We start from the raw sequence: 27,907 nt of genomic DNA, 5'->3' as shown, positions 1-27,907 counted from the left end.
AGGTGTTCTCTTAATACTTTGAATACCTGTTTCGGTTGCCTATCTGGGTACAATGTGTGAAGCCTGTTTCTAGTATCTTCCATTGTGATATTGCTTAAATATTGCTAAAAGCAGCATAAACATATACTCATCAGTGTTGATTAGCATAAGTGATAAGGTGTTCTCTTAATACTTTGAATACCTGTTTCGGTTGCCTATCTGGGTACAATGTGTGAAGCCTGTTTCTAGTATCTTCCATTGTGATATTGCTTAAATATTGCTAAAAGCAGCATAAACATATACTCATCAGTGTTGGTTAGCCTAAGTGATAAGGTGTTCTCTTAATACTTTGAATACCTGTTTCGGTTCCCTATCTGGGTACAATGTGTGAAGCCTGTTTCTAGTATCTTCCATTGTGATATTGCTTAAATATTGCTAAAAGCAGCATAAACATATACTCATCAGTGTTGGTTAGCCTAAGTGATAAGGTGTTCTCTTAATACTTTGAATACCTGTTTCGGTTGCCTATCTGGGTACAATGTGTGAAGCCTGTTTCTAGTATCTTCCATTGTGATATTGCTTAAATATTGCTAAAAGCAGCATAAACATATACTCATCAGTGTTGATTAGCATAAGTGATAAGGTGTTCTCTTAATACTTTGAATACCTGTTTCGGTTCCCTATCTGGGTACAATGTGTGAAGCCTGTTTCTAGTATCTTCCATTGTGATATTGCTTAAATATTGCTAAAAGCAGCATAAACATATACTCATCAGTGTTGGTTAGCCTAAGTGATAAGGTGTTCTCTTAATACTTTGAATACCTGTTTCGGTTCCCTATCTGGGTACAATGTGTGAAGCCTGTTTCTAGTATCTTCCATTGTGATATTGCTTAAATATTGCTAAAAGCAGCATAAACATATACTCATCAGTGTTGGTTAGCCTAAGTGATAAGGTGTTCTCTTAATACTTTGAATACCTGTTTCGGTTGCCTATCTGGGTACAATGTGTGAAGCCTGTTTCTAGTATCTTCCATTGTGATATTGCTTAAATATTGCTAAAAGCAGCATAAACATATACTCATCAGTGTTGATTAGCATAAGTGATAAGGTGTTCTCTTAATACTCTGAATACCTGCTTCGGTTGCCTATCTGGGTACAATGTGTGAAGCCTGTTTCTAGTATCTTCCATTGTGATATTGCTTAAATATTGCTAAAAGCAGCATAAACATATACTCATCAGTGTTGGTTAGCCTAAGTGATAAGGTGTTCTCTTAATACTCTGAATACCTGCTTCAGTTCCCTATCTGGGTACAATGTGTGAAGCCTGTTTCTAGTATCTTCCATTGTGATATTGCTTAAATATTGCTAAAAGCAGCATAAACATATACTCATCAGTGTTGGTTAGCCTAAGTGATAAGGTGTTCTCTTAATACTCTGAATACCTGCTTCGGTTCCCTATCTGGGTACAATGTGTGAAGCCTGTTTCTAGTATCTTCCATTGTGATATTGCTTAAATATTGCTAAAAGCAGCATAAACATATACTCATCAGTGTTGATTAGCCTAAGTGATAAGGTGTTCTCTTAATACTCTGAATACCTGCTTCGGTTCCCTATCTGGGTACAATGTGTGAAGCCTGTTTCTAGTATCTTCCATTGTGATATTGCTTAAATGTTGCTAAAAGCAGCATAAACATATACTCATCAGTATTCTTGAGGAAAACACCAAGCTCCATGGTCGCTGGGGCACAAAGGGAAAGAACACATTTATTGTGAACTTACGTCTTGAGCCTCTTTGTTTTCTGGATTATCTTTGTCAATAACCATCTGAATGATGTGTTTCGGCTCCATAACTTGAAGTTCATATGTGAAAGGTTGTTCTCGAGTGCACACCTCCGTCACAATGACTGTAAATCTGCCAACATTTTAAAAACATATATAAATATATAAATCCAACATCTACTATTTCTGCAGATATTTGCAATAAAAACAATTATTCCAACTATCAACATTATGAGTATCAATGTACATATTTGGGATACGATTAAATGTGCTAAACACGTCAGACCACCCAATGCTGTCAGTCGCCTCCTATGAGTCGCATCATCAAGGGTTCCTGAAGACCAATTTTGGCCTGGATCTTCCTGGGTCCTCCATTTACAGCCATTCAGAAGCAAGATGTACCAGTCTGATATCTAGGCGCTAAATCAGGACTAAACATTTGCATGACCTGTGTGTAAAATTACTATCATTACATTGCCAGTTTCAGTGTGAACCATGGTCTATAAATATACAGAGAAAAAAATTCAATCAAACATTAATTTTTTTAGTGTCTCAGATTGTGGAGACCCGTGAAGGTCCCGGGGTAGAATAGGCCTTCAGCAACCCATGCTTGCCATAAAAGGTGACTATGCTTGTCGTAAGAGGCGACTAACGGGATTGGGTGGTCAGACTAGCTGACTTGGTTGACACATGTCATCGGTTCCCCATTGCGCAGATCGATGCTCATGTTGTTGATCACTGGATTGTCTGGTCCAGACTCGATTATTTACAGACCGTCGCCATATAGCTGGAATATTGCTAAGTGCGACGTAAAACTAAACTCACTCACTCACTCAGATTGTGGAAGAGACGAAAACACTGCCATTATAACACCAAGATATATCTACTAAACATTTCTTCCTTGGAAGTTACTCCATGCACTCACGAGTAAACATCCCCAGCCTTGGATCCAGACTGAACATCAGCAAGAGAAGAACAGCCAGCCAGAAACTCTGGAGCTGTCCAGAACAGCGTACTAGAAAAACAAGGAGACAAGGTTATACTGACAGTTGTCAATGTATCATGGAATGGTAATTTACAAGAATACATTTATTGCCACTACAAGCATTATATATTAGGATTCAGCAGATATTAGGATAATATACACACAGAATTTTAATTTCATAATGATCAGTAGTAGCCTAGAGAAAGACACCAGCTTAAAGCAAGAACTAATTTCATAGATCTACAACTCCAAAAGGGTTTAGAGTTACAACTGCATAGCTTTGTGCAAACACTTCAAGTTAGGGTCATTAAACCATGGCCCAATGAAGCGCATCTATTGTAATCCAAGCAATTATACAACATATGTCATATTTGGGATAACACTTTCTTACTAAAATTATAACTGACACATCAAAACAGGCTTGTTTAGATCCAGCCCAAGCATACAGTAAATGTGTCAGAAGGATTAATGCTACTTGAGATAGGATTAACAGGAATAAGAGCACTCCCCTCTGCCTGGTTATTTAAATAGGTCACACCCCACTCTGTACATTCGGTATTTCATTGGCTATTATAGGGCACGCCATTTTGTATCATTTAACAAAGCATTCTTTCAAGTTTAGATAAATAAGTCACCAATTCCAAGTACTGAGCAGAAGGGTTTAGACTCCCAACTCACATCAGCTCTAGCCCTCAGCCCTGAGGGTTGTACCAACTCTCTATGGCCACCCTTGTTATTCATTTCTTGTTAATAAAATTGCAATTAGCTTCTGGTGACTTCGGACTCTTTGCTGAATTAATTCCCCAAAGCAGACCAGCATGCCAGTTAGATAAGGGATTTCACTGGAACTCTCACTTGGACCCAAGACCCTTATCATAATAAATGTCTTTCAAAAAATTTTTAATAAACAAAAAAAAAAAGAAACCCAAAAAGGTCTGGTTTTACTACAACAAAAAGACAATGTCATTAACATCCCTTGCAATGGTAAAATACTCTTCATGAACATGTCATCTAGTTATGGCATATGTTATCATGTACACATAAAGAAAATCTGTGAAACAATATAAACATTGTTCTTAACTTTAATCTAACAAACGCGTACAGATGTAACTATTCATGTACTAGTATGCTTGTATTAAAAACATACTGCCTGAGTGCTGCACAGTTTGAGATACCTCAGTAATGTTAATACTTGTGTTACGACTGTGTATTTTCTGTACATTTTGTTATTAATTAAGTAATAATTACTATTGGGTTGCTATATTATATTTTGTGACCCACTGCCTTAGATTTTGTCTCACTTGTATTGTATTTGAGATCAGTATTGTGAAATTGACTTGTGACTTTGTATGCCTTGCTCTCTTTTTAATATTAATAATACGATAATGAATGTTTCAGATTTGTCTTTGTTCTGTTTTGCTGGTTCACAGTGGGTTTCTTACATCATTTGTAACGGCGAATTCTTAACTGTAACACTTGAAATAAAGTGGTACTGTTGATTTAGTGGAAGAAGAGTACCAAATGGCTCTTCAATTCTGCTCTGTAAAGGAGCACCAACACAAATTTCAGCCAAAGTGAAACCTGTTGCCATGGGAATGTCAAAAAAATTTATTCAGATTTCCAAAACTACCAAAAGTTCACCACCAGACTTTTCTATGTGCCAAGTTTGGTGAAAGAAATAATGAATGGTTTTATATTTCTGATGCCAAAAATGCACCTTATCAATTTCTGTCAAAGTTCTGTGCTATTTTGCACTGGCAGACGGAAAGAGTCCATTTTATAAGTCCATGAGTCCATATGTTGCAGCAGACGAAAAGAGTATCAATGCTTCAGATTGTAAAGAAAATTGTCTTATTGGCTCTATTTTTGTGGACAAGAAGCCAATGTATAAATTTTGCTGTTTGTATCTGTTATAATAAGTAGTAATAGGTGTTGAATATTGTAACTCCATTTTTGACATACCTTCACTTCTACCACTACCACCAGGAGTAACACTGAACTGTTTTGGTAAGTGAGAATTTGTTAAGGATGTCACTGTGCAGTGTGTATTGTGCAGTGTATGTGATCTGAATAAAGTCATTGTAATGACTCAAATATTGTCACTATCTAAAAAAAATGAGGTTGGGGTAATGTTTCGGATGTTCACAACTGTTATTAATTTTCAGGACTTTCTTTCTTTTCCTCTATAATCTACACATACGAGGGGTGATTGATGAGTTTTGAGCCTAACAAGGAAAACATAATCCATTTGATATGAAACCTGTTTATTTCTCAACATAATCACCTTTCAGGTCTACACACTATCGCCAGCAATGCTGAAGTGCCGTTATGCCACTTTTATAGTCAACTTCTTTGCTAGTGAAAAAGTTGGTTACGGCTGCAATGACGTCATCATCAGACTGGAAATGAGTTCCTGCTAAATGTCTTTTCAGCTGAGGGAACAGATGATAGTCCGACGGGGCCAAATCAGGTGAATAAGGCGGATGTGGAAGAAGTTCGAAGCCCATTTCATGGATTTTTGCCATTGCAATCATTGACGTGTGAGCTGGAGCATCATCATGGTGATAAAGACTCGTTTTGTCAACTTTCCATGTCATGTAGCTTTGATTTTCTCTCAACTGTTTCAAGAGTTCTATATAGTAAGCCCTGGTGATAGTACGACCTTTAGGAAGCCTGTCCAAAATGATTACGAATTCACAATCCCCAAAAAACAGAAGCCATGATTTTCACAGCTGAAGGAACTGACTTTGCTTTCTTTGGAGTAGAAGATGTGACATGTTTCCATTGTTTCGACTGTTGTTTTGATTCAGGCTCAAAGTGATGGACCCATGTTTCATCCATGGTAACAAATCGTTTGAGAAAAGTCTCTGGATCACCTTCAAAAAGCTTGAGATTCTCCGTGGAGAGCAGCTCTCTTTGGTGTTTCTGATCCTCTGACAAAAGTTTGGGGACCCATCAAGCAGAAACCTTGTGCATTCCTAAAATATCAGTCAGAATGAAATGCACTCGCTCCTGAGAGATGTCCACTAAGTTGGCTATTTGTCGCTGTGTCACTCTTTGGTCATCCATAACTTTAACCAGGATTCGCTGGACCACTTCTGGCGTTGAAGACACAACACTTGGGCCAGGACGGGGTTCATCTTCAATGCTCGTTCGCCCACGTTTGAACTCTGCAACCCATCTTTTTACTGTTGCATATGATCCAAAGGTACTTGATCACGGCTCGTTTCTCTTGTTTTTCCATTTGTAGTCACCAGGTGACCCCCTCTGCAGTCTATACCTTGCTCTCTCTTAAATAATGCGTCAAATACTTCCACCTTTTGTGTTTGTGGCTCTACTTGATTGCTCTATCAGCACACCAAGCGATTTCATCTGTACCACACTCCTTCAGTGGTAAGCTCAAAACTCATCAATCACCCCTCGTATTACATAACCCTGTACACTCTTGCATTATATGATTCTCATGTATTCTGCAATAAAACATATTGAGCCAGTAAAACCTTAATAAAGCTTCAATTGTCAATCACCACTTCAAACCCCAGAACTGTTTTTAGTTTTGCATTTTCATTTAATCCTACGAGAAAATTTTTCAAGCTTATGAGAGCATGTTTGTTCAATATTTTTTTGTGTTTTTGTTATGGGGACTTTATTCTTTCACTTTTCCCCACTTTCCTAATACAGAAATGGTCAAATGAGGATGCAACATGTTCTGCATTTTTCATGTGTTCGCTCAATTCTCTGAATAAAAATTATTGGGTAAAAACAAAAATACATGTCATTTCTGGACCAAACACAAAAGAAACACAATAATCAGAGTGACCTGAAAATGATCAAAACTATACATATTCCCATTAACTTAAATACACTATTTCTTCATGTTTCAGCACATCATTCTTACCTGAGTTTGTTTGCTTCCTCATTTTCAGACAATCTTTTGGCGCCATATCTCATTGTAGGAGCTCCGAACCCTAGAAAACAGAACATTTCATTTTCCTTCCTTGAAGTACAACTGTATGCATGGATTTCTGCTTTACAAACTCTTGCATATTTTGTGCACATCAACAGAATGCACATGGCCATTTTTTTAAATACTAGTTTCATGTCATGCATGCAGAAAATTTCACATTATATCACTTAAAATGGAAGAGCAAATGATAACAAACAGATCAATGTGAAATTGCTTGTGTTAAATGGTAATGCAGATATTATGGATGCCTCGCTTACAAAACTCTGCACACAAGCTATATTGGGATGCTTGATTTCTGTAAAAATATTCTTGCTGTAATAATCACTTACTTTCATTGCTGTCAGTTCCAGTAGTATAAAAACACAAAACAACAACCCCCAAAATATCCCTAGTCTATTTGCAGAGTTTAAGCTAAGACAGCTCATGTCAACACCTGTGTTTCTATGATTTAAGAATTGAACTGGTGGACACAAAACATTTTGAGGCTTGTTGCTTTCAACAATATGAGCAACCTGATTACATAATTCATTCATCAGGAAACACTAGTATTGGTGGCATCTCAGCCTTAATCTACTGAATGTTTCACAGTGCTAGTCAAGAGAAGGCTATTGGGATTATTATTAAGCATTATGAAAGCACACAATCGAAGTTTTCAAGGTTCCCCTATTATGATTCTCTAGGGAAGCCTAATGAAATCTGCATGATGTCATAAAAGATGACAAAAACACAGAAAGATTATGTGTTCATGAGAGGTTGCTGGTAGTGACGGTCCGATTAATCAATCTCATAGACGATTGATCAGGAGAAAATAGTAATCAAGGAATTGATTATACTTTCTGTGATTGATCATGATTGGTTAAAGGGAAACTGATCCAGAGCGTTTTATGTTTCTAATTAACAGTGTAATTACGAAACCAAACTGCAAGCTGGTCAGCATCTGCTCCCTCGACCATGATGAACACTGAGACTGGGCTACTTGTTCACCATGGCAGAATTTCTTCAACATTGGAACATTGGGAAGCATGGATGCCCATCACATGCTGTTATTTGAAAATATCCACGATAGTTTGGGTCTGGTTGTAATAAAAAGTATCCCGGCAAAGTAGGCCTTCTGAAATTTTCCAAGGCCAGGGTAGCATAATGACTGATCCAAATTGATCTTATTTATTTTTTACCTCGATATTTATTTACGTCATGTAAAACCATGATTTCTATAGGTATGTAGCGCGTCATTTGTTTCGTATATATCTCCAATTACTTGCAAAGCTTTATATATAGATAGTTGTTGGGAGAGAGTTGAGTTGGCCCAACTTTCATAGTAAATATCATGTGCAAGCCCATTCTTTTTTATATGTGTACGCCCCTGGTCTATTACCAATGACAATAAGCATTTGATTTATTTGAATCTGTAAACTAATTATAACTTCGCCATTGCTAGAAAAATCTGAAAATTTTCTCAGGTAAATACGTATTTACAGTTTTTAACTTACAGATACAGTAAATGCTTATATGTATTTCTTATGCAACAATGAACTTCTGTTCATATCCTCAAAACGGAGACAACCCATAAGTTTTCACAGGCAGTTAAAATTGCATGCAATACAGCGATTGCTTCTCCCTTGCTGTAACCTGTGTTTGGTGGTATATACCTACACATTATTTGTCATCATTCACTTGATGGTCAGTTAATGAATTTATAACAGGTATAATTAGTAGTAACGCCACACAGATTACCCAACAAAGGTTATCATTTGGTATTCCTTGTGTCTGAAGTAAACACTCAACATAATAAATGAAGGTCTTTCGTTTGCAAATGTAGTACATGTTATGTAAAATGTGCATGCAGACACACAGGCTCTTGTGTCATCATGAGGATTAAAGATTAAAGATTCAATTTTTTAAAAGTATGAAATTTCTTAGATGATCTTAGACTTGAAACGCTTCACAATACAATATAGGATGCGTAGACCAACGAGAGGGCTTGGTCTGACCACACACCCTTTTGTGCAGCCTTACGTTCTTGCTATCATTCGCCAATTGTGTGAAGATTGTTTAGTTGAGAGTCAAAATTGGCTTTCAGTTGACTTGTAGAAATAACAATAAAGAACTGGTAGGTGTCACGAGTGGTGATCAATAGGCCAATCATCCATGATTATGTTTACAATGGAACCCCGTTTATCCTGATGTTTTAGTTTCACTTGAAAATCATCCGGATAGCAAGACGTCCAGTTAACTGGACCCAACAAACAAAACTTGAAAATTAGGTGAAAGCAAAAAACTTCCATACACGTATATAAAAAATCAACAGTCAATAGCAATAATTTTGAATCATCATAACATATAAGTGTACTGATAATACATGCAAGGTGAACGCAGGTTACCATTTGTCAGATCATCTTGAATGTAATCGTGTAGCATGTGGAGCTTCAGATAGTAAGATAGTAAAATGTTTCTATTTTGCCAATTGCATATTCTTTTTTCTAATTTTAAATGCCCTTAAAACATATGACATTGCGTCGCATATTTAAGCTGTCTGCAGAAAGTAAACTTTCGGACGGGATCACATGACTTACATCATGTGGCACGCTATTTTCAACTTGCATCGCGACAGAGAGCAGGGGTCAATTTATAAGTGTTATATACAGTACAATTACAGTGTAGTTTACCTTAATCCTACTTAACATGTGTTTCCGTTACTGATGAAATGTTCTCAGATGCGCCAAATCCTAATGAACAACCCGAGTGACACGTCATTAGTGTTTTGATGGCTAATTAATCAACTCACTCCAAATGCCTTCTGACAGAAGTCGTGTGGTAAACGGTATTGACGTGACTCATCAACATGCACATTGCACAGATCTCTCTGTCCGGATAACTGGATCATTTTTCAATGGAAATCTATGGGAATGGTTTGAAAATTCAGCGTCCTTGTCTGGAAGCAGGGGGTCCAGTTAAGCGAGTACAGTTAATGAACGTAAGGTTCGTTTCACATAAAAATCTTCCAGAAGATGGGGTTTTCGGATATGTGGGGTCTGAGTAGGTGTTCGACTGTACATGAAGTTTTAATCGATTCCATGCAATGCAGTGATCAGCAAAGCAGGTGGGACGGGTACACCAAAGTGTCCGGCCTTGTCTAGATATATTGTACTGTGAAACGTTTCAAGTTATGGGTCATCTCAAAATTTTCATATCTTTTTAAAAAATCTTTAGTCCTAGCAATGACATGAGCGCCTGTGGAATGATCAACTGAGTTACAAAAACAAACATCAATGAAAGGTTTAAGCGTTAAATGGGTAACTGATCAATTACTTGTATTTTCCACAGCAGATTTGTCAAAAGGTAACCTTTATGTGTGTAGATTTACTAATCTATACTGAATACACCCTGTTGTAAAGTGCCTGGGTAGAAACTCCTTCCTTCAAACAATTAACCACAAATACATTGCTTGATTGTTCATTATTGGCTAAATTACTTCTAACTAACTAAATTACATCATACAATTAGTTGTCAAGTGTCATATCTTGGGTGACCAATGAGACCATACACCAATGTGAAAAACCTGAAACAATGTTTCATTTTTTGCATATTAATCTGTCAAAAGACACATGACATGTAACAGGGATTTCGTACCAGAATGGCATATAGTTCTTTTGTGTAGATATTGATGGATGTAGTTCTGAACAAGGCAAAGGCCTGACATTGTTTTAGTCTGTTTTCATTTTAATATATGCATTTTGTTTTTATTAAAAAAATCCAACCAGTTCCCAACACTAGTTTCCAGTTGAGTTTACACAAACATCTTGACTGCCTCACCTGCAATTTTGCAAGTCCACCTGTTGTCAACCAAGCAGTTAGTGGATTTCAATCGACCATGAGATCCTATTTCTGATCTGTGTAGGAAATCCATTCCTCTGCAGATATCTTTCAGTATAGAGAAGCGGAAATCCCAGCCCAGTTTAACAGATTCATTGGACAGTAAGTCTTCTAAACTACCCTGAAAACAAGAGAAAAACGTATAATTTCTAAAACATCTTCATAGTGTTACAAGATCATTAACAGCATATTTGGATCAAACGGTTGTCTGTTTGACATCAAGCCAGCACAAAGCCTGGCCATAGATTTTCAAGGCTTTCTTACTGCTAAGTTAGACGTAAGTTAATGCAAATGTATGAAACTTTCAACTATCTTAGCGCTAAGAGAACTTCCTAATTAAGCCTGGCTATTGTCTGAATCAGGACTGACAGACAGCCAGCATTTAGTATTCTGGACTAAGTGCCCTTGGCAGGCAAACTGAGAAAATAATTGCTCAATTATTCAGAAAAGAGATTTCTGTGACATTCTTCTTGAAATATTTCTTGAAAATCTACAAAAGTTTTTTACGAATGTGGAAATACAGTTCCATGCACTGGCCATATAACTTTCAGGATTTTTTTATGATAATTCTATTCATTTCAGATTTGTTTTCAAAAACAATTTTTGTACTTAGCCATTTGCTGACTTTGCTTTGCCACTTTTCTAACTTATGATTTTCTGATCCAAAGTTGTAATATTTTTCTTCTTTTAGAATTTACACAGCAGTAGTCATTAGTCTTGTAAGAGACAACATTTAGCAGTGCACCTGCGGCTCAATTCCATAAAAATGCACTTACCTTAGGTGCCACCTCTGTAAGAATACAGACATGTGGAGCATCAAAACAGGCACCAACAAACGTCAAGATATTGTTGTGACGTACTTCCTTCATCAAAACCATCTCTAATCTCAGACTTTCATTGTTGATGTCAAGAGAATCAATGTTGAAATCCTGCGAGTGAAAGAGACTACTCTAAGTCAATATTAATAATAACAATAATACTACCCGTCATATATGTATGCCATCATAAAGGATCAAAGTGTAGTAAAGGCTTTACCAGGGATTTTATATCAAGTCCTGTATTTGAGGTTCCCTGGGACTCATACACTCAATTTTCAGGGGTCCTTGCCAACATAGTCAGGGTCCCAAACACTTATTAATATTAATAATAATATTTTAAACAATACAGTTATTGTATTGTGTATCATGATCATCAGAAAAATTATTACTATTATTAAACTGCAAATGATACCATAACCCCGCTTGAGACAAACTCAGTGATAACTCATTGTCATGTGAGTGGAATATTTACAAAAAGTATTTAGACTTTTTCTGAATCTCTGTGTCCATTGTCAGTTTTTATGCTTTACAGGATGCAGGAATTCCTGTAAATCCCTGCTTTTCTTTGAAGAAAGGCTTTTTAGAGTATGTACCCATGCATATTCATGCCAGAACACACGTCCCTTTCACATTTTAAGATGCTAACACAGTCTTTCACTTAGTCAAGTGTATTTCCAAAAATCAAACCATTCCACAACCATTTAATGATCATATACATGGATTCAGGTTTTCTGCAGGATAAAGGTAATGGCAGGAACGATTATTGGAATAATTATTACCATTATTAAGTTTAAGATCAGGAAAATCTTAATAATAGACTGGCCGGAAAAGTTACTGACAAAATCGAAAAGATTTCCTTGGGATTTTGTTAATGCATATGGTTGTGTGGCACTGTTGGCAAATACAATGTTTATTCCATGTACAGAATGTTAATCATCCCATTCACATATAATAATCTTTATTGAAAAATAAAAATGTTTCCTTTCTGAAGGCAAATATATTTTTGTAGCTTATGATTGTATACGCTACCTGGGCATGACATTTCTGATGTCTCCATGTAACAACATTACCAGTGACTTTGTCATTAGCATCACTGGCTGTAGAGATCAGACTGACCGCCCGGTCAGCAGCAGTAATTTCATCCCATTTCACCAACCAATCAAGGTTCGCAAGAGACGCCAAACGTGCATGCCTGTCAAAATATGGTATGAATACTGAAAGCATTCACTAATGACTGATCAAACATGGCATAAATAGTGAGGTTGTCCTTTTGTCACCAACAATAATATGAGTTTGGGCGGACACGAAATACAGTGCACTCTGTCTAATTTCGACCAACTAAGCAGTCCGAATTAGACAGTATTCCCACTTACACAGAAATTTCCTACATTGATACCAGAAGGCTCGAATTTTTTCTTGGTCAAAAGATTGGAGAACTGACATTATGTTGGTCAGAGGATATTTCACTGTAACACTGCCAATGAATTAAATATAAATTTAGATCACTTTTTTCACACCTACATGACAAGTATGTTAATTATCTGCATGTGCAAAAATTGAGAAACATTGAACGCAAGATCTCTGTGTCAAATTTGATGCAGAAATCAGAGTAGAAAAGCTATACATCTAAGAGTTCACCATTAGACAAAATACATAAGCCAATCAAGGGTTCTTCATTCAAAGTTTCTCGACCATGCGGACATCCTGGTCAGTAATCAAGACAAAATACCCAAACCAGCCAACGTGTTGTTTATTTAAGGTTTAGTGGCCATTAGCAGGCTTCCTGTTTAGCCCGGATTATAAAGCAGTCTTTTACATCTAACGACCTTTTCGGACCTACACTGTAGTCCGAAATGTAAAACAAAATGAGAATCCAAGATACAGATAATGTAAGTTCAGTCCAGTATATACAGCAATCCAGGAAAGACAGAGTCTGAGTTGGACAGAGTCCACTGTATGACAACACATTCACACTGCAGGCAGTATTTTTTTTCTGTTCGGTACACTGAAATTCACTTTGAACATATGGTATATTCAGTTTTCGAACCAAAATTATCATCTAAATCACCTCATGCACATTACATTTTTAAATTCATGACAAATATTCCATGTAATTTTAACCTATATAACATCCTCATGTAGCTACTGTTTCTGAGAATCCAATTAGATGAACAAGATCGTGTAAAGGTACTTTCGTTTGGGTCTCGATTCCGCTGCACCCCTAATATGAATATTGCAGGTGAGTTAAGTTTTATGTCGCTTTTAGCAATGTTCTAGTAATATCACAGAGGGGAAGACCTGACAAGGGCTTCACACACTGTGCTCGTGGGGAATCAAACCCAGGTCTTCAGCGTGGCAAGTGAATGGCTTAACCACTAAGCTACCCTACCTCCCTGACGGACCAGAGGATGTGAGGAGTGTTATGGTGAAGGAGGTCAAAACATGTCAAAGAATTTATTTTGCTTTTGTTTCAATGAAGAACTGCTGCCTTGCCACATATTGTATTTCTTAACCAATATTGTATTCATTACCCAATATCACTATATGTAATATTTGATCTTCATAATGGATTCACTGCATTGCAAATTTAAAGCAATCAAGATGACATCAAAAACAGAACAAATGAAGATCCACCTAACCATGAATTGCAATGCAGAAAAGACATGTCTGCAAACTTCAAGGGCAAAATGGTGCCACGTCCTGTCAAAAACAAGATTAACAACAAAAGAAATATTTGATACTGATCTTACATGGGGCTCCATGGAGCACATGATCAAATAGCATTACCTTCTGCTGAGAAATCTGATGAGGAAGAAGAGTCCAACTGCTAAACCTGTTCCAAACATTAATGGCAGAATCACAGCAACAGCCAAGTGAGTGCCACATGTCGCTCCTGTGTAGCCATCATCACATTGACAGGTATCTGGGGATTTACAGAACCCATTTTCTCCACAACCAGGGCTGCAAAGGTACAAGAAGTATGCATGCCTGAGGGGTGGAAATAATGTAAACAGCTAGTGTACTTCAGTACAGAGGCACATGTAGGATCACTTGCTCTGATCATTTTCCCACTGTAGCAGTAAAATAAACATCTACAATATTAAGATGGCCATTGCCGTTTTGACATTGTGTAATAATACACAGTACATGAGTTTGAAGAACAACAATAAACTATGTATTAAACTGAATATACAGGAACGTAACAAATGCACAGTGGCTGATAACAGAAAGAAAGTGTTCATTTTTTCTTGTTGATTATATTCTTTCTCTCGCTGACACACACACACACACACACACACTAACATGGAAAAGTCAACTGGACAATGCTACAGCAAGATACACAGATTTGCATGCTGGACAGAAAAAACACTGGACTGGGATGTCGGGCAATGGGTTATTTCCACTGCCCGTACACATCACATTCAATGGGAAAACTGAGCATCAAATAAGAAAACAACCCTCAAAGACCATCTTCTTATCTGTTTTTCCTTCCAACACTGATATGTAATAGGACACTTTTAATGAAATATATCACTGTTTTCATCAGGATGAATAGTCCAATTCCCATTTTTTGAAGACTAGATTTATAGTTTTATATTCATTCACATTCACAACATGCTACATTTGAATCTCGTATGTCACTTCTTGGACATGTCAAAGGTCATGTCAAAAGTGCTGAGATGAGGTGAAATTGGGGTTAATGGCGTACTAACAAGAATATTCAGCTCATATGATGACATGCATGTGTGTGTATGTGTGGCTGCTTGTACTAGCCCAGACTTAAGCTGGTCATATAATGCTCACATACTGAGATACCATGCTGCAGTTAAGCATGAGTACCCCACTTAGACACACAATTTGCAATTGGGATATGAGTGAGTGAGTTTAGTTTTACGCCGCACTCAGCAATATTACAGTTATATGGCGGCGGTCTGTAAATAATCGAGTCTGGACCAGACAATCCAGTGATCAACAACATGAGCATCGATCTGCGCAATTGGGAACCGATGACATGCGTCAACCAAGTCAGCGAGTCTGACCACCCGATCCCGTTAGTCGCCTCTTACGACAAGCTCAGTCGCCTTTTATGGCAAGCATGGGTTGCTGAAGGCCTATTCTACCCTGGGACCTTCACGGGTCCAATTGGGATATGACATGTGGCAACCAAGTCAGCGAGCCTGACCACTTAATCCCATTTGTTGCCTCTTACGACAAGCATGGGTTGCTGAAGATCAATTCTAACACGGGTCTACGCAGGTTACATGACAATGGGGACCAACTGCAGAAGGAATTACTACGTAGCCCTTCTTACAGAAACAAATTCTAAATACATTTTGAACTACTTCACAGTTTCATGGTGAAGAGTTCAACACATTTACTCGGTAAATGATTAGACCCTGATGCTGATGATGTTTCTGATTCTTAAACTCTGGCTAAAATAAAACCCCAGATGAAGTCACACTGATAAAACAGTTGCTACTGATGCTTATAATAATATCAAATCAGTTCTTACTTGCATATGGCTTCATCACAAAGGGAACCACGCCATCCAGGGTCACAGATACAAACACTTGGGACATTACATCTGCCATTCTTGCAGGAACAAATCATATTGCTACAATCATCACCATAGTATCCAGCAAGGCATCTGAAAACATATAGACATTCATATATGTGCTCAACTCTGCTGAATATTATGGGTATCGCATGTGACTCTTTAAGCTGACAGTCGGAATACACTACTGAGCAAAAGAAAATCCCTTGACCAAAAATTAGAAACAAACACGTATGGGACATTTTCAAAAGTTGCAGCTATTTGGTGTACAAAAGACAACATAATTCAAATACAAAATAATCAATCACTATTTACACAAATGGCAAACTACATTGTTAAGGTTTACATATCAATAATATTTGAGGCTTAATTATGTTCAGTATTGTCATGAAGACTAATTAAACTAATTAGGTCAAAGTCACAATGTCTTTCCTGTAACAACAGTAATACTTATATTTTTCTTAAAAATACATTGATACCTAAAGATATTGCATTGTAAATTTTACCTTACCTGTTATTTTGTTACACACACTTAAAAATTCAGTTCTATAATTGCATGTTTATGAGATAAACCTGATCTACATTGTGTCAGATGAAAAAGTGAAATCTGCTGGTACTTTTCAATGTTCTTGATATCTCCTCAACTGTCTGTCATAAAAAAATATTGCACTGAAGGCGATTTGAAGAGAATATTTTGATATTTCTGACTGATTTCTGACAATGTCTTACTCCATAGATCATAAAACATTTACTTTCAAGTCCTGTTATATGAAAGACAGTATCATTATGCCAAAGACACTCTATGTTATTGGAAGGAAAATGTGTGAAATGAATTTGAAAAACTATTTAATTGTAACAAAAATCTTTGATCAATCTGTAATGAAAGAAAGAGTTCTTTGCGTGTTATACCCTCAGAAGTATAGTAAGTGTTACATGTTACATCCGTGTCTCCAAATAAGGTGACTAACAATGACATGTTTCTTACAGAAAGGACAATTAGGTTGTATTTTTAGTTAGGACAAGAATACATCAGTGGCACTGATGATAAGTTAGGTTCATATCAATCAGTTTTTAAAAGTATTGTTTTTACCATACTTATACAGTGTTCATGAATAGTGTCTGACCCTCTGACAAATCTGGCAGATTTGCCAATGGTCAGACAGAAGTCCCCAACCTGCTGGCCCTATTGTCTGATTGAATATATTACAATGACTTTGTCTGAAGTTGTCATTTGTGACATGTGACACTTTTCACTGTTTATAAATTAATGTTTATGATGTTTGTCATCATATAATGTTAATAATTTAAATGCCAATTATGAGATATGTTAAATCTTAAATGTGTGTTTAATTTTATTGTGTGGGTCCTGAGAATTGTTACTGGAAAGACATTTCAGAACAAGTTAATGGAAGACAAAGAAGAATAAAAAAACTATAGACTTCGTGCTTTAAATACACAACAATTAAAGTAGCAGTTACCATCTTGAAATCTGTTTCTTTTAGGAACTCAGAAAAAAAAATTAATGACAAGTTTGACAGTATTTGTCATGAATTTATGAAACTGTCAAACAGGTTTACAAGTAACAAATGTATGAAAGTTTGGATCACCATCCTCAAACTGTCAAACAGGTTTACAACTAACAAAAGAATCCAAGTTTTGATCATCTGCCTCAAACTGTTAAACAGGCCTATTCTTGCTCCCAATAAAGTATCAAAGTTATGATCATCTGCCTCAAACTGTTAAACAGGCCTATTCTTGCTCCCAATAAAGTATCAAAGTTATGATCATCTGCCTCAAACTGTTAAACAGGCCTATTCTTGCTCCCAATAAAGTATCAAAGTTTTGATCATCTGCCTCAAACTGTTAAACAGGCCTATTCTTGCTCCCAATAAAGTATCAAAGTTTTGATCATCTGCCTCAAACTGTTAAACAGGCCTATTCTTGCTCCCAATAAAGTATCAAAGTTTTGATCATCTGCCTCAAACTGTTAAACAGGCCTATTCTTGCTCCCAATAAAGTATCAAAGTTTTGATCATCTGCCTCAAACTGTTAAACAGGCCTATTCTTGCTCCCAATAAAGTATCAAAGTTATGATCATCTGCCTCAAACTGTTAAACAGGCCTATTCTTGCTCCCAATAAAGTATCAAAGTTTTGATCATCTGCCTCAAACTGTTAAACAGGCCTATTCTTGCTCCCAATAAAGTATCAAAGTTTTGATCATCTGCCTCAAACTGTTAAACAGGCTTGCTACTAATAAAGTATCAAAGTTTTCATCATCTTCCTCAAGCTGTCCAAGTAACAAATAAATCAACAAAATTAATCTCTGTATTTGTCATACCATGTTGCCAGTTATGAAAAACATACAGAAATGAACTTTTCACAGATTTTTTGTTTTACATTATCACCAATTAAATATATTTAGGAAACTGGATGTTCAACGCTTTGACTGTTTCTCAGGACTGATTATTACAGTGTCCTAATTAGTATGATCAGTCACACACTGTCTTTCAAATAACAGTCTTTAAAATGGATATAAGCATGCAAAGTTTCAAGAACAGACTTCTGTGTTAAGCATAAGGTAATTTTGTCTCATATCTTAATGCACATCTGAATAAATCACGAAAGAAAAACAAAAATGAAAGATCATTTACATTAAACTGTCTTTGCAGTAACAACATACGTCCTTTAATTAACAGGTATTTTTTTCAAGGTGTGAAACCTACAAATTGTTAAGGAAAATATCAATTGTTACTTCAAATATAAACTTTATGGTCCTAATGTAAGGACATAGCAAATCTAGATGAACAAAGACCTTCCAGGTATATTGGGTATTTTCAAATTTGTATTGAATTGTCCTTGTAGTTACATAACTTGTCTCTCCAGTAACAGCCTTTTACAAAAATAAGTATAGCTGCATTCTGAAGAGAAAGTGTAAAACATGTTTCAGTTTCTGCATATATACACCTCAGATCTTTATCACAATTAAGCAGTTAATGACATTGACATTGAAAAAAAAAAGAATATGTGACTAATCAAGATATTTTTCTTTGAAGTAACACCGATGTTCTTTCCAATAACAAAAAAATGTTCAAGAAAAGACTGTTATTTGAGAGACAAATTGCAAAAGCAAATTCAGAAAAAAAATAAAGACTATTCCCTTTCCCATTTCAGACAACATCCTTGTGTTGTAATTATGGTTCCAAATGCAGAGAGAAACACATATTTTTGGAAAAGTGTTATTTTCCTTTGTTAATTGATGTTACTTAAAAGACATCCGTACAAAATGCTTGCAAATGTTTACCATTTTTACTTGATTTTCTTGGACTTCACGCCACATGTTTACCACTCTGAATCAAAAGTTGTTAATGAGTATGATAGGGAGTTCCACTTTCACAAGATGGCAGATCACTGATTATTTCATGCTTTTATGGAACTGTTACAGGAAAGGCATTTTTCTTGTATACAAGTGAAAAAGATTGTGTTTTACTTCAAAATTCAGCTTGAAAATCACAAACATCTGCCAGGAATGGAGAAAAGGTCTATTCTTTCCAACTACTCCAGAAACAATATTTTCTCAAATGAAATTTCATGCACAGCAGACACTCGATGTTAGGTTTCTGCACCCGGATACATGACAAAATGCATATCCTTTGTTACAAAAAGGAATAAAATAAAAAGTATTTGATCATTTTGTTTGTCATAAAAAATTCCCAAGATAGATTAGATATTGCTAATGAAGGAGAAATCAGAATTTTTAACATATTGGTAAAAATTTTGACGGCTATATTGAAGTTTGAATCCTGATACATGAAATAGCTGCATCTTTTGAGAATGACTCATATGCGAGTCGCGATATTTATGCTACGTTACAGACTGAAATCATTTTCCGATACTTTGAAAATTCACTGTAATTCTGGTGTTTGCCCAAATGTATTAATTAAGTGCTATGGGGCTGAACTTAAAAGTTTTCAAAAAGTTCATTCAAAAAGAGTCCTACAATGAGACAGGAATCAGTGGACATGTCAACAATAGCAACTTCAGACTTTTGGTCATTTCTGCCAATATTTATTGATAATCAATCAATTTTATTTACCGATAATCAGTCTCTAAGATCTTTAGAGATAACTAGCCTTACAAATGACCATCAAATACCAACATTTGTTGCTTTTGTCATCAACCACAAAGATGAAATGGCTGATAACAAAACAAATGTGGCTGGACAGAGACACAGCTCCATTGTCTAATGTCCAATCTAAGATAAACAGACATGAAGAAGAAATGACAAAACTACTCACGTGCAAGTTTCCATGGCAGTGCATGTTCCGTATGTATAGAAATTGATGTCAGCAGGATTTAGCAGAGCCCCTCCACATCCAGCAGAACAGAAGAACGGGGCTACTGCTGGCTCTTCTCGAACCACTGGAACAGGTGTTGCTGTGGAAGGAGGTATTGGGATTATCTGTTGCCCATCTCGAGAAAGCATACCACTTGTTGAGTTGTAGCTATGAAAAACAAAAAATACTCAGTACAAAAGAACTATTGGAGGTCTTCATATTTTAGTGTCAAAACATAAATAGACTAGTTATTTGCAAGCTACCAAACAGACATGACATGTTTACCACTGCAAACATTAATGGTCATCAGTGAGTTCAGCTGGTGTCAAACACTGTACAGTCAGCGACTAAAAAAGGGTGTTAAGATATATTCGGTAAATTGTAGCATGAAATTGAAAAGTATAAAATGATCTTCAACACCAAGAGACATCTTAGAAGGCTCTGACTTTGGACTAGATGAATACGCTCATGGTTCAATGGTAATGCCTAGTCTTTACAATTGATGAGAAATACATGCACTGTCAAAAATTGTGACAAGTTTGTTACAACTTGAAATAACACAAATGAATACTTGGACGATTGATTGATTGTTTGTTGTACTCAACTCAGCACTCAACAGCATTCCAGCTACCATGGAAGTGTCTAATTCGGACTCGACTGGGACCAACTGAATTATATGGAGTCCGAAATGGACTGGTGAGAGTCAAGAGTTAGCTTGACCAGGAGATATGCATGCAGAGTACTTTTATGATGAAAGACAAAACTAAATGAATAAATGAACAAATGAACAAGTAAACATGTACTGTATAGATTAATTTATTCATTCAATGGTTTGATTGAAGCAATGGTTTGAGCACCTGGGATTTTCCGCCTTACCAATTACAAGAGGTTTCAGCATTTCTCCCATTGAACTGCAGCACAAAAGAACAGTAAGTCGTTCCTTAGAAACTCTGTCTTTCAACGCGTGGTGTTTATCTGATAGAGTCTTGTCGGGAAGGGCATGGAAAAACAATCCAGTTTCATCACAATAGGCGGAAGGCGGTCCTTGAAGCTGTCAGTCACATCACTGTCAACACAAGCAGTCTTACCACTAACAGTAAACTGTTTTATGTTGTATCATTGTTTCCAGCTTGAAAACCATCCGTCTGAAGCATTGAAGCATATTCGTGCTTTGCACACAAGAAATCAAGTCATGTAGCATTACACTGATCTCATAAAACTTCCCCTTGTGTAGTCTTTTTGAGTCACCATTGACATTCGTCTCGAACTGCAAGTGGTAAAACTCCTGTCTTCTTCGAATGTTCGAGACTGTCTGTTTACTTATTTTATACTTTTCAGCAAGGTCCTTTTGCTTCACTGCCGGTAGCCTCTCAGCATCAACTTGACCTTGTCAGTAAGGTAAGGGCTGCATTTGGACGTCTCCGCTTTGGTGGTGGTTCGGCCATTTTGTCGATGATGAGAAATTACTGGAGTATCGTCTTTTTATAACAAAATCACATACCATCAAAATGACACTGAGTGAGTCATGTCAATTCCTTTAGTTAATTGGTTATCATCACACCTGATAATCCGGCTAACTACAAAGCACTTTCACGTCAGGCAGTCTCGCTAGTCTGAGTTAATCAGCAATGTTTTCATAGTAAATTACCTTGACAGGCAGAGATTTCAGTCCAAAATCAGAGTTACATGAAGTCCGAATTCGTTAGCCTATATGTAATGATAACTTAGTTAACTTCTGTCAGGACCAACAATTCGATCCGAATTATGTAGAAAACCGAGTTACTTAGGGTCCGAGTAAGACAGCCTCCACTGTATATGGCAGCGATCTGTAAAGAATCAAGTCTTGACCAGACAATCCAGTGATCAACATCAAGAGTATTGATCTACAATCGATCTTCACACCAGTATTGGGACGAATGACGGGAATATATACAGTACTTACTATCTTGTGTTCATTTTTGTTGTGTTCGGATATGCAGTCTGTCCAAGTGTATAATTATATGGCGGCAAGTAGAGAGGATAAAAGGCCTCCATTACAACCTCTAACTGTTCTGTGGCCTGTTCACTTTCCATCATCATGGTTCGAGTGAAGATAGCTACCTGCAACATCAACCATTTTGAAACATATAATTAAGTTACCCTCATGTTTTGAACGTATGTACCACAATATGTATCAAACTTCAAGTTTTTGAATATTGCAGAATATTGTGTTTGGGAAAATGATCAAACTAATATAAATCATTAAATACTTGCATTTGTAGGCATGATGCCAAACTCTGGGGGTATAGGATTAACATGTACAAGAAATCCTCGATAACCAGGTCTGTTGCCATGAACGTCGAATGATACACTTCCTGTTAACCCAGGAAAAGAGACCTGCAACAAATACAAACACAGACTGAGTGAACATTGCGAAAGTTTAAAGTGCACTTAGCTTTTAGTGGTACACCCATACAGTGATAAGTTGATGACAAATGTTATGATGGCACTCTCATATGTATACCATCATCAACATTACCAATATTCAAAACATGTGGAGATGTGAGTATTTCATTCTTATATAGTTTCAGCTTGGTATGGTAGATTAGTAGGTAAAGCGTTTGCTTGTCTCATCCAATACCTGGGTTCAATTAACCATATGGGACAACGTGTGAAGCCCATTTCTTGTATCTCCACCTAATATCCATGGAATAATGCTAAAAAGCAATGTAAACCGAACTCACACACACATAAAAATATTTTTAGAGCATCTTTGATAACAATCAGAAAATGACATGTAAATGCTGTAGGTAAATGACTGTTAGGCTGACGTAAAACAATGCGCAACATTGGCAATAAACCAAACCTTCAGCTTGGGTATGTTAAGACAGTCACCCTCTGATGGAAGACAGATATCAATTATACAATAATTTTAGGCTGGTGATGATACATCAGTATATTTCTGAGCACTTTTCCTATATGAACTGTTCTACTACTATTACCTATGTTTTTCATAAACAAATTGTATATAAACAAACTAATTCACACTAAACATGAATGTCAGTGCGTACAGTGTTCACTTTTGCTTAAGACAAGTGTCTGGAGATCTGACAAAGGGGTTGATATTACACACCATAAACAGGTTAGAGTTCATTCTAGACATTTCCTGGTAGGGAGCAAACTTAATTCAAACATCAATGAAAGAAAATTGTTTGAGTAATAACTCGTCAATTTTAATCTCCTTCAATAAATTTTTAATTGGTATGACATCTTTTGTGTGACTGACTTGGTGATGTGCTTTGCTATTTATAATATTAGACAACTTTTCAGCTATCAAGCGTTCCTTTCCAAGATTACATAATCTTTCAGAGTCTATACTGTATATATATGAAGACAGCTATACTGTCAGAATACTTTTGGCTCACTGATTCTCAAATAAGTACTTTAGTTCATGGAAATCTTAGGCATCATGAGACACTTCCTATGCTGGGACGATTCATCGATCACTGTTTCCATTCAAGGGTACCACTTCAATCAGTTCTTTTCAGTTAGAGTCTGCAACTTCAACCCGCCCTTGTGGATTCATGGTCGCATAACCAAATGTAATAGTTGAAAATAAATGAATCTTGACCAGATAGCCTTGTGATCAGCCATCCTGACCTAAAATAACATGAAACGTTTTTCTCTGATTCTTACATTTCTCACTGCCAGTGCAATTTTGTCTCCAGTAATTGTTTGTCCTTGGTCAATCAGGTCGGACATTGCTGTGGCCATTGCCCTGACTGCATCATAGCCCATGCCAAACTCTGCTCCCACCTTGAAAGAAAACATGGAACACATTTGTAGATATTGATCAGTAAAGGAAATAAAGTCACCTTCTTTCTTACATATATCTGGTTGGTTGGTTTGTTACCACACTCAGGAATATTCCACCTACATGGCAGTCTGTGAATGATTAATCTGAGTCTGGACCAGACAATGCAGTGATCAACAGCATGAATAGCGATCTAACAGCAATCTATGCAATGGGATACGATGATGAGTCAACCAAGTCAGCGAGCCTGACCACCTGATCCCATGTTGCCTCTTACGACAAGCATGGGTTGCTGAAAACCAATTCTAACAAGGATCTTCACAGGCTACATGACAATGGGGACCAACTGCAGAAGGAATTACTACACAGCCCTTCTTATTGAAATAAACTCAACATTCATTTTGAACTACTTCACAGTTTTGTGGTGAAAAGCTTAACTGATTGGTAGAACTTTCCACTTGCCTTCATTTTTATCACACAATCACGATGATGAAATTATGGAAGAATAAATCAACATGGCATTTGATTTTAAATATTTTCTGGACTATTTATTGAAAAGTGTTAAATAGCCAAGAAAGATAACCCTACTATATTATCATTGCAAAATTTAATAATAATGGTAAGATACCATTATTTGATTGCCGAAAATAGAAAGTGACTTGTCTTGGGGATGAGGCGACGGGGTTTTTTAACACCCAAGAATGGAATGTCAAATATCAAGTTATCCAAAATGAAAAATAACTTTTCATTGTATCTTACTTTATTAATGTACAATAAAGTGTGGCTAAATTCCAATAGTTTTCCTTGTCAGCAAAAAAGAAGGTTAGAGAACATTTACCAACTTCTGTTTTTCACTCCTGTTTTAAATGTTAAACCATGAGATAGAAAATTCTGAAGTCTACAGTGCCTTGAATTGCAAAGTCAAAACCTGCATTTGGTACAACGGTGCACCTGAAAATAAACACAACAGGGATTCTAGCAGTTATGTTAATCACACATTTTTGGTAGGAAATTTGACATGATCTGAGATGTAAAAATGCTGCATTGAATACAACTGCCTGTATTGCAGTCCCTCATTCACCAAGCATCAGTTGCTTGGAACCAGTTGAAACATGGAATCTCCACATAGGTTGTAAATGAATATCTACCTCATGGATGACATATTTGACTCGGCCATGGTAAATTGATCGATCACTGTACATGTGATAACCCATGACTCTCAACCAGTCATCAGATGTGTAGGCAGTCAGATCATATGTTGAAGCAAATCCATGTGTCCCTCTGTATGCTACTGTGCAGATTGGTGTCTGGAAAACAGAACATAATGTGCAACAACACCTATCAGGAGAAAACAGCCGCTCACCTTCATGCTAATCATGTGTCTTGTACATTTATCCCTCTTTTGACTCATTAGATACTTTCTGTTAAAGCTGACCAAAAATAGTAATGTTCTTGAGTATGTCAAAATCCCATCAAAACAGTTGGTTTCATCTTAGAAAATTCAACAGTAAGTAGAAAATGGCACCACTTCACGACCTGTTTAGAAATATCTGCAAAGTTTTGTTGATATACATTCAGAGATTTTTGAGTGATGTTCCTGAAAAGAAATCCACCCCTTTTTCAGACTAAGTCCAGATTGTTTCCATGGATATCAAGAAAAATAGAAATGCCAAGAATCTATAAATTGGTTCCAGTTAAAATACCTACCAATTTTTGTTGAAAAACATTGAACAGTTTATGAGTTATGTCAGGCTAAATAAAAAAGTGAAATGTTACTCAGGCATCGGCGTGTCACTTTTATTTGTCCACATAACAATTTTTATTGCTATTTTAAAAATAATATTTTGACTTGGCCGCGTCCCGATTATACATTATACATTATACATGTCCAGTATAAGAATGAATGTCGGTGTCTTGTCTGTAAGAGTAAGTGTGACTGTGACTGAATCTATACAACCCATCAACACATGCTAAACTTTCCAAGCTGTACTTCTGAGATAAATAAATAAATACATGTTCCTCCCTCGTTACTTCTTTTTCTATGAAAAATGAAAAATGAAGTCCTTCCACCCTCGTCACTTTTGACAAAAATGTGTCCCAGAAGCATTTTATTTTTTTTATGCAGCCTTATGGAAACAATATGATTATGGACGGAGAAGGCATTATGACAAAGGGATGAATATACTAGCAATAAAATAAGCAGTTATTTCTATTATTTTTATCAAGGAATTCAGTTTTCTAACAAAGCAATAAGGACAAATCAATGATAACCTTGATTCTTTGTGCATTTATTAGAATGGTTATCCAATATTATCAATAATTCCTTTTTTTTCTTACCATCATACATTCCGCATGCTGGTTCCCCCAGGGGAATTGCCAAATGAAGATTCCAAGAAACACCCACTGGTATCCATGCAAGGCGGACATTCCATAGCTGGAAATCAAGATGGTTTGAACATATGAAACTATTCTGAAACCTGACCTGTAGTATATTTTGTCATAAGTTCTGGTTCAACTGTTCTAAAATGCTGAAATATTTTTTCTTTCATCTATTGAGCACAATTTTGTTTGTTTTTGAATATGGAAACATATCTACTGGATGGTGGCTACTATGAATAGCAAGGAAGTCTAAATTACAAGTGTTTGTGCACATCTAGCTTCGATGTGGAAAGAATTTATCACACAGGATTACTCTTGACTTTGATGATCACAGTCAGCTGGGTGTTCTACTCTCCAGATATCCTAGTACTCAAAGGACCATCTTGGAAACATGCATTTTGAGGTGCTCAACAAAGATCTACAAATATGTCCACCATGATTAAAATAGAATCAATCCAGAAGTTCTCAGCATCTCTTAGAATGGGAAACAGGATATTCAGTTGCGACTGTTCTCATTAATTATTTGTAGTTCTACAGTTAGTATTTTCTAGATAAACCTCAGATTCTGACAACAAAAATCTTTACTTGGTGTACAAGTAATAATTCCAAACACTACGTATTATTGCAAGCACAGTGACTATTTTGTCACAAATAATCATATATATACTGGGTACTAAATAACAGTCTAAGGACCCTGCTGTAATAGCTGAGTCAGAACATTATTATTCCTTTAAGAAGTTTACTGACAATATCTATTATCAACTGAAAATGTTTGGGCCATGTATACTCTTTTACAATTATTTATTCACAATCATCTTGTAACTTAATACATACTTGTAAGCTTCTCTCAAAACATGGTAAATAAGTGGAGCTGTGACATATGAAAAGATGATCCTTGTTCCTAAGCTTTTCACTTTTTCCATTGTAGCGTCCAGGTCATTTCTCACCCAGTCCGCTGGTTGTAACTGTGGCACAACAACCTGAGAAACAAAGAACATACGTGAGCATTGACTGAATAGTATTATCAAGCTAACACAGTAAATACTCCTATAGCAATAATTCATATTAAAGTACTATCGGATATAGAAAAAAAACTACCTGTTTTTCGGCTGTTACTGTGTATCCCTCAAATTTACACAAATTGCAAATAGGATATGTCAAAATTACTCACTTCGGGTTAACTTGGCATTCAGTGGGATGTTTTCGAGAATATCCAGAAGAGCATATTTACTCGTAAAAATGGACAAAACGTAGAAAAAAATGAAATAAAATATGAATAACTGCTAAAGACAATAGATCGCACTATAGGTGGCAGTTAGGTTGCTCAGTCAGGTATGACGACATAAAGTCAGCACACATGGTATGAAACGCATGTACTGCCAGTGCAAAGGGTCATCTCAAAGACATTTTGTGCTTTGTCTCAAAATATACAGATGGCTTGACC

General features: G+C 36.4%; 1 protein-coding gene across 1 annotated transcript in view; it reads right to left on the bottom strand.

Moving 5' to 3' along the window:
- LOC137268821 (uncharacterized) overlaps positions 1 to 27,907 on the bottom strand; it is a 69,829-nt gene that overhangs the window by 17,052 nt on the left and 24,870 nt on the right. The window contains exons 13-27 of the mRNA XM_067803384.1: positions 27,298 to 27,443; positions 26,422 to 26,518; positions 25,233 to 25,391; positions 23,967 to 24,086; positions 22,545 to 22,667; positions 22,234 to 22,391; positions 20,253 to 20,459; positions 15,915 to 16,049; positions 14,189 to 14,362; positions 12,431 to 12,593; positions 11,360 to 11,512; positions 10,524 to 10,704; positions 6,642 to 6,711; positions 2,684 to 2,773; positions 1,759 to 1,891 (exon numbers count right to left, since the gene is read on the bottom strand). Coding sequence (XP_067659485.1) covers positions 1,759 to 1,891; positions 2,684 to 2,773; positions 6,642 to 6,711; positions 10,524 to 10,704; positions 11,360 to 11,512; positions 12,431 to 12,593; positions 14,189 to 14,362; positions 15,915 to 16,049; positions 20,253 to 20,459; positions 22,234 to 22,391; positions 22,545 to 22,667; positions 23,967 to 24,086; positions 25,233 to 25,391; positions 26,422 to 26,518; positions 27,298 to 27,443 — 2,109 coding nt within the window. The remainder of the gene's footprint in view (positions 1 to 1,758; positions 1,892 to 2,683; positions 2,774 to 6,641; positions 6,712 to 10,523; positions 10,705 to 11,359; positions 11,513 to 12,430; positions 12,594 to 14,188; positions 14,363 to 15,914; positions 16,050 to 20,252; positions 20,460 to 22,233; positions 22,392 to 22,544; positions 22,668 to 23,966; positions 24,087 to 25,232; positions 25,392 to 26,421; positions 26,519 to 27,297; positions 27,444 to 27,907) is intronic.

The sequence above is a fragment of the Haliotis asinina genome, chromosome 16 (assembly GCF_037392515.1).
Source record: "Haliotis asinina isolate JCU_RB_2024 chromosome 16, JCU_Hal_asi_v2, whole genome shotgun sequence".
Classification (NCBI taxonomy): domain Eukaryota; kingdom Metazoa; phylum Mollusca; class Gastropoda; order Lepetellida; family Haliotidae; genus Haliotis; species Haliotis asinina.
The sequence above is the reverse complement of the archived record's forward strand: the minus strand, read 5'-3'. Positions and strand labels throughout refer to the sequence as shown.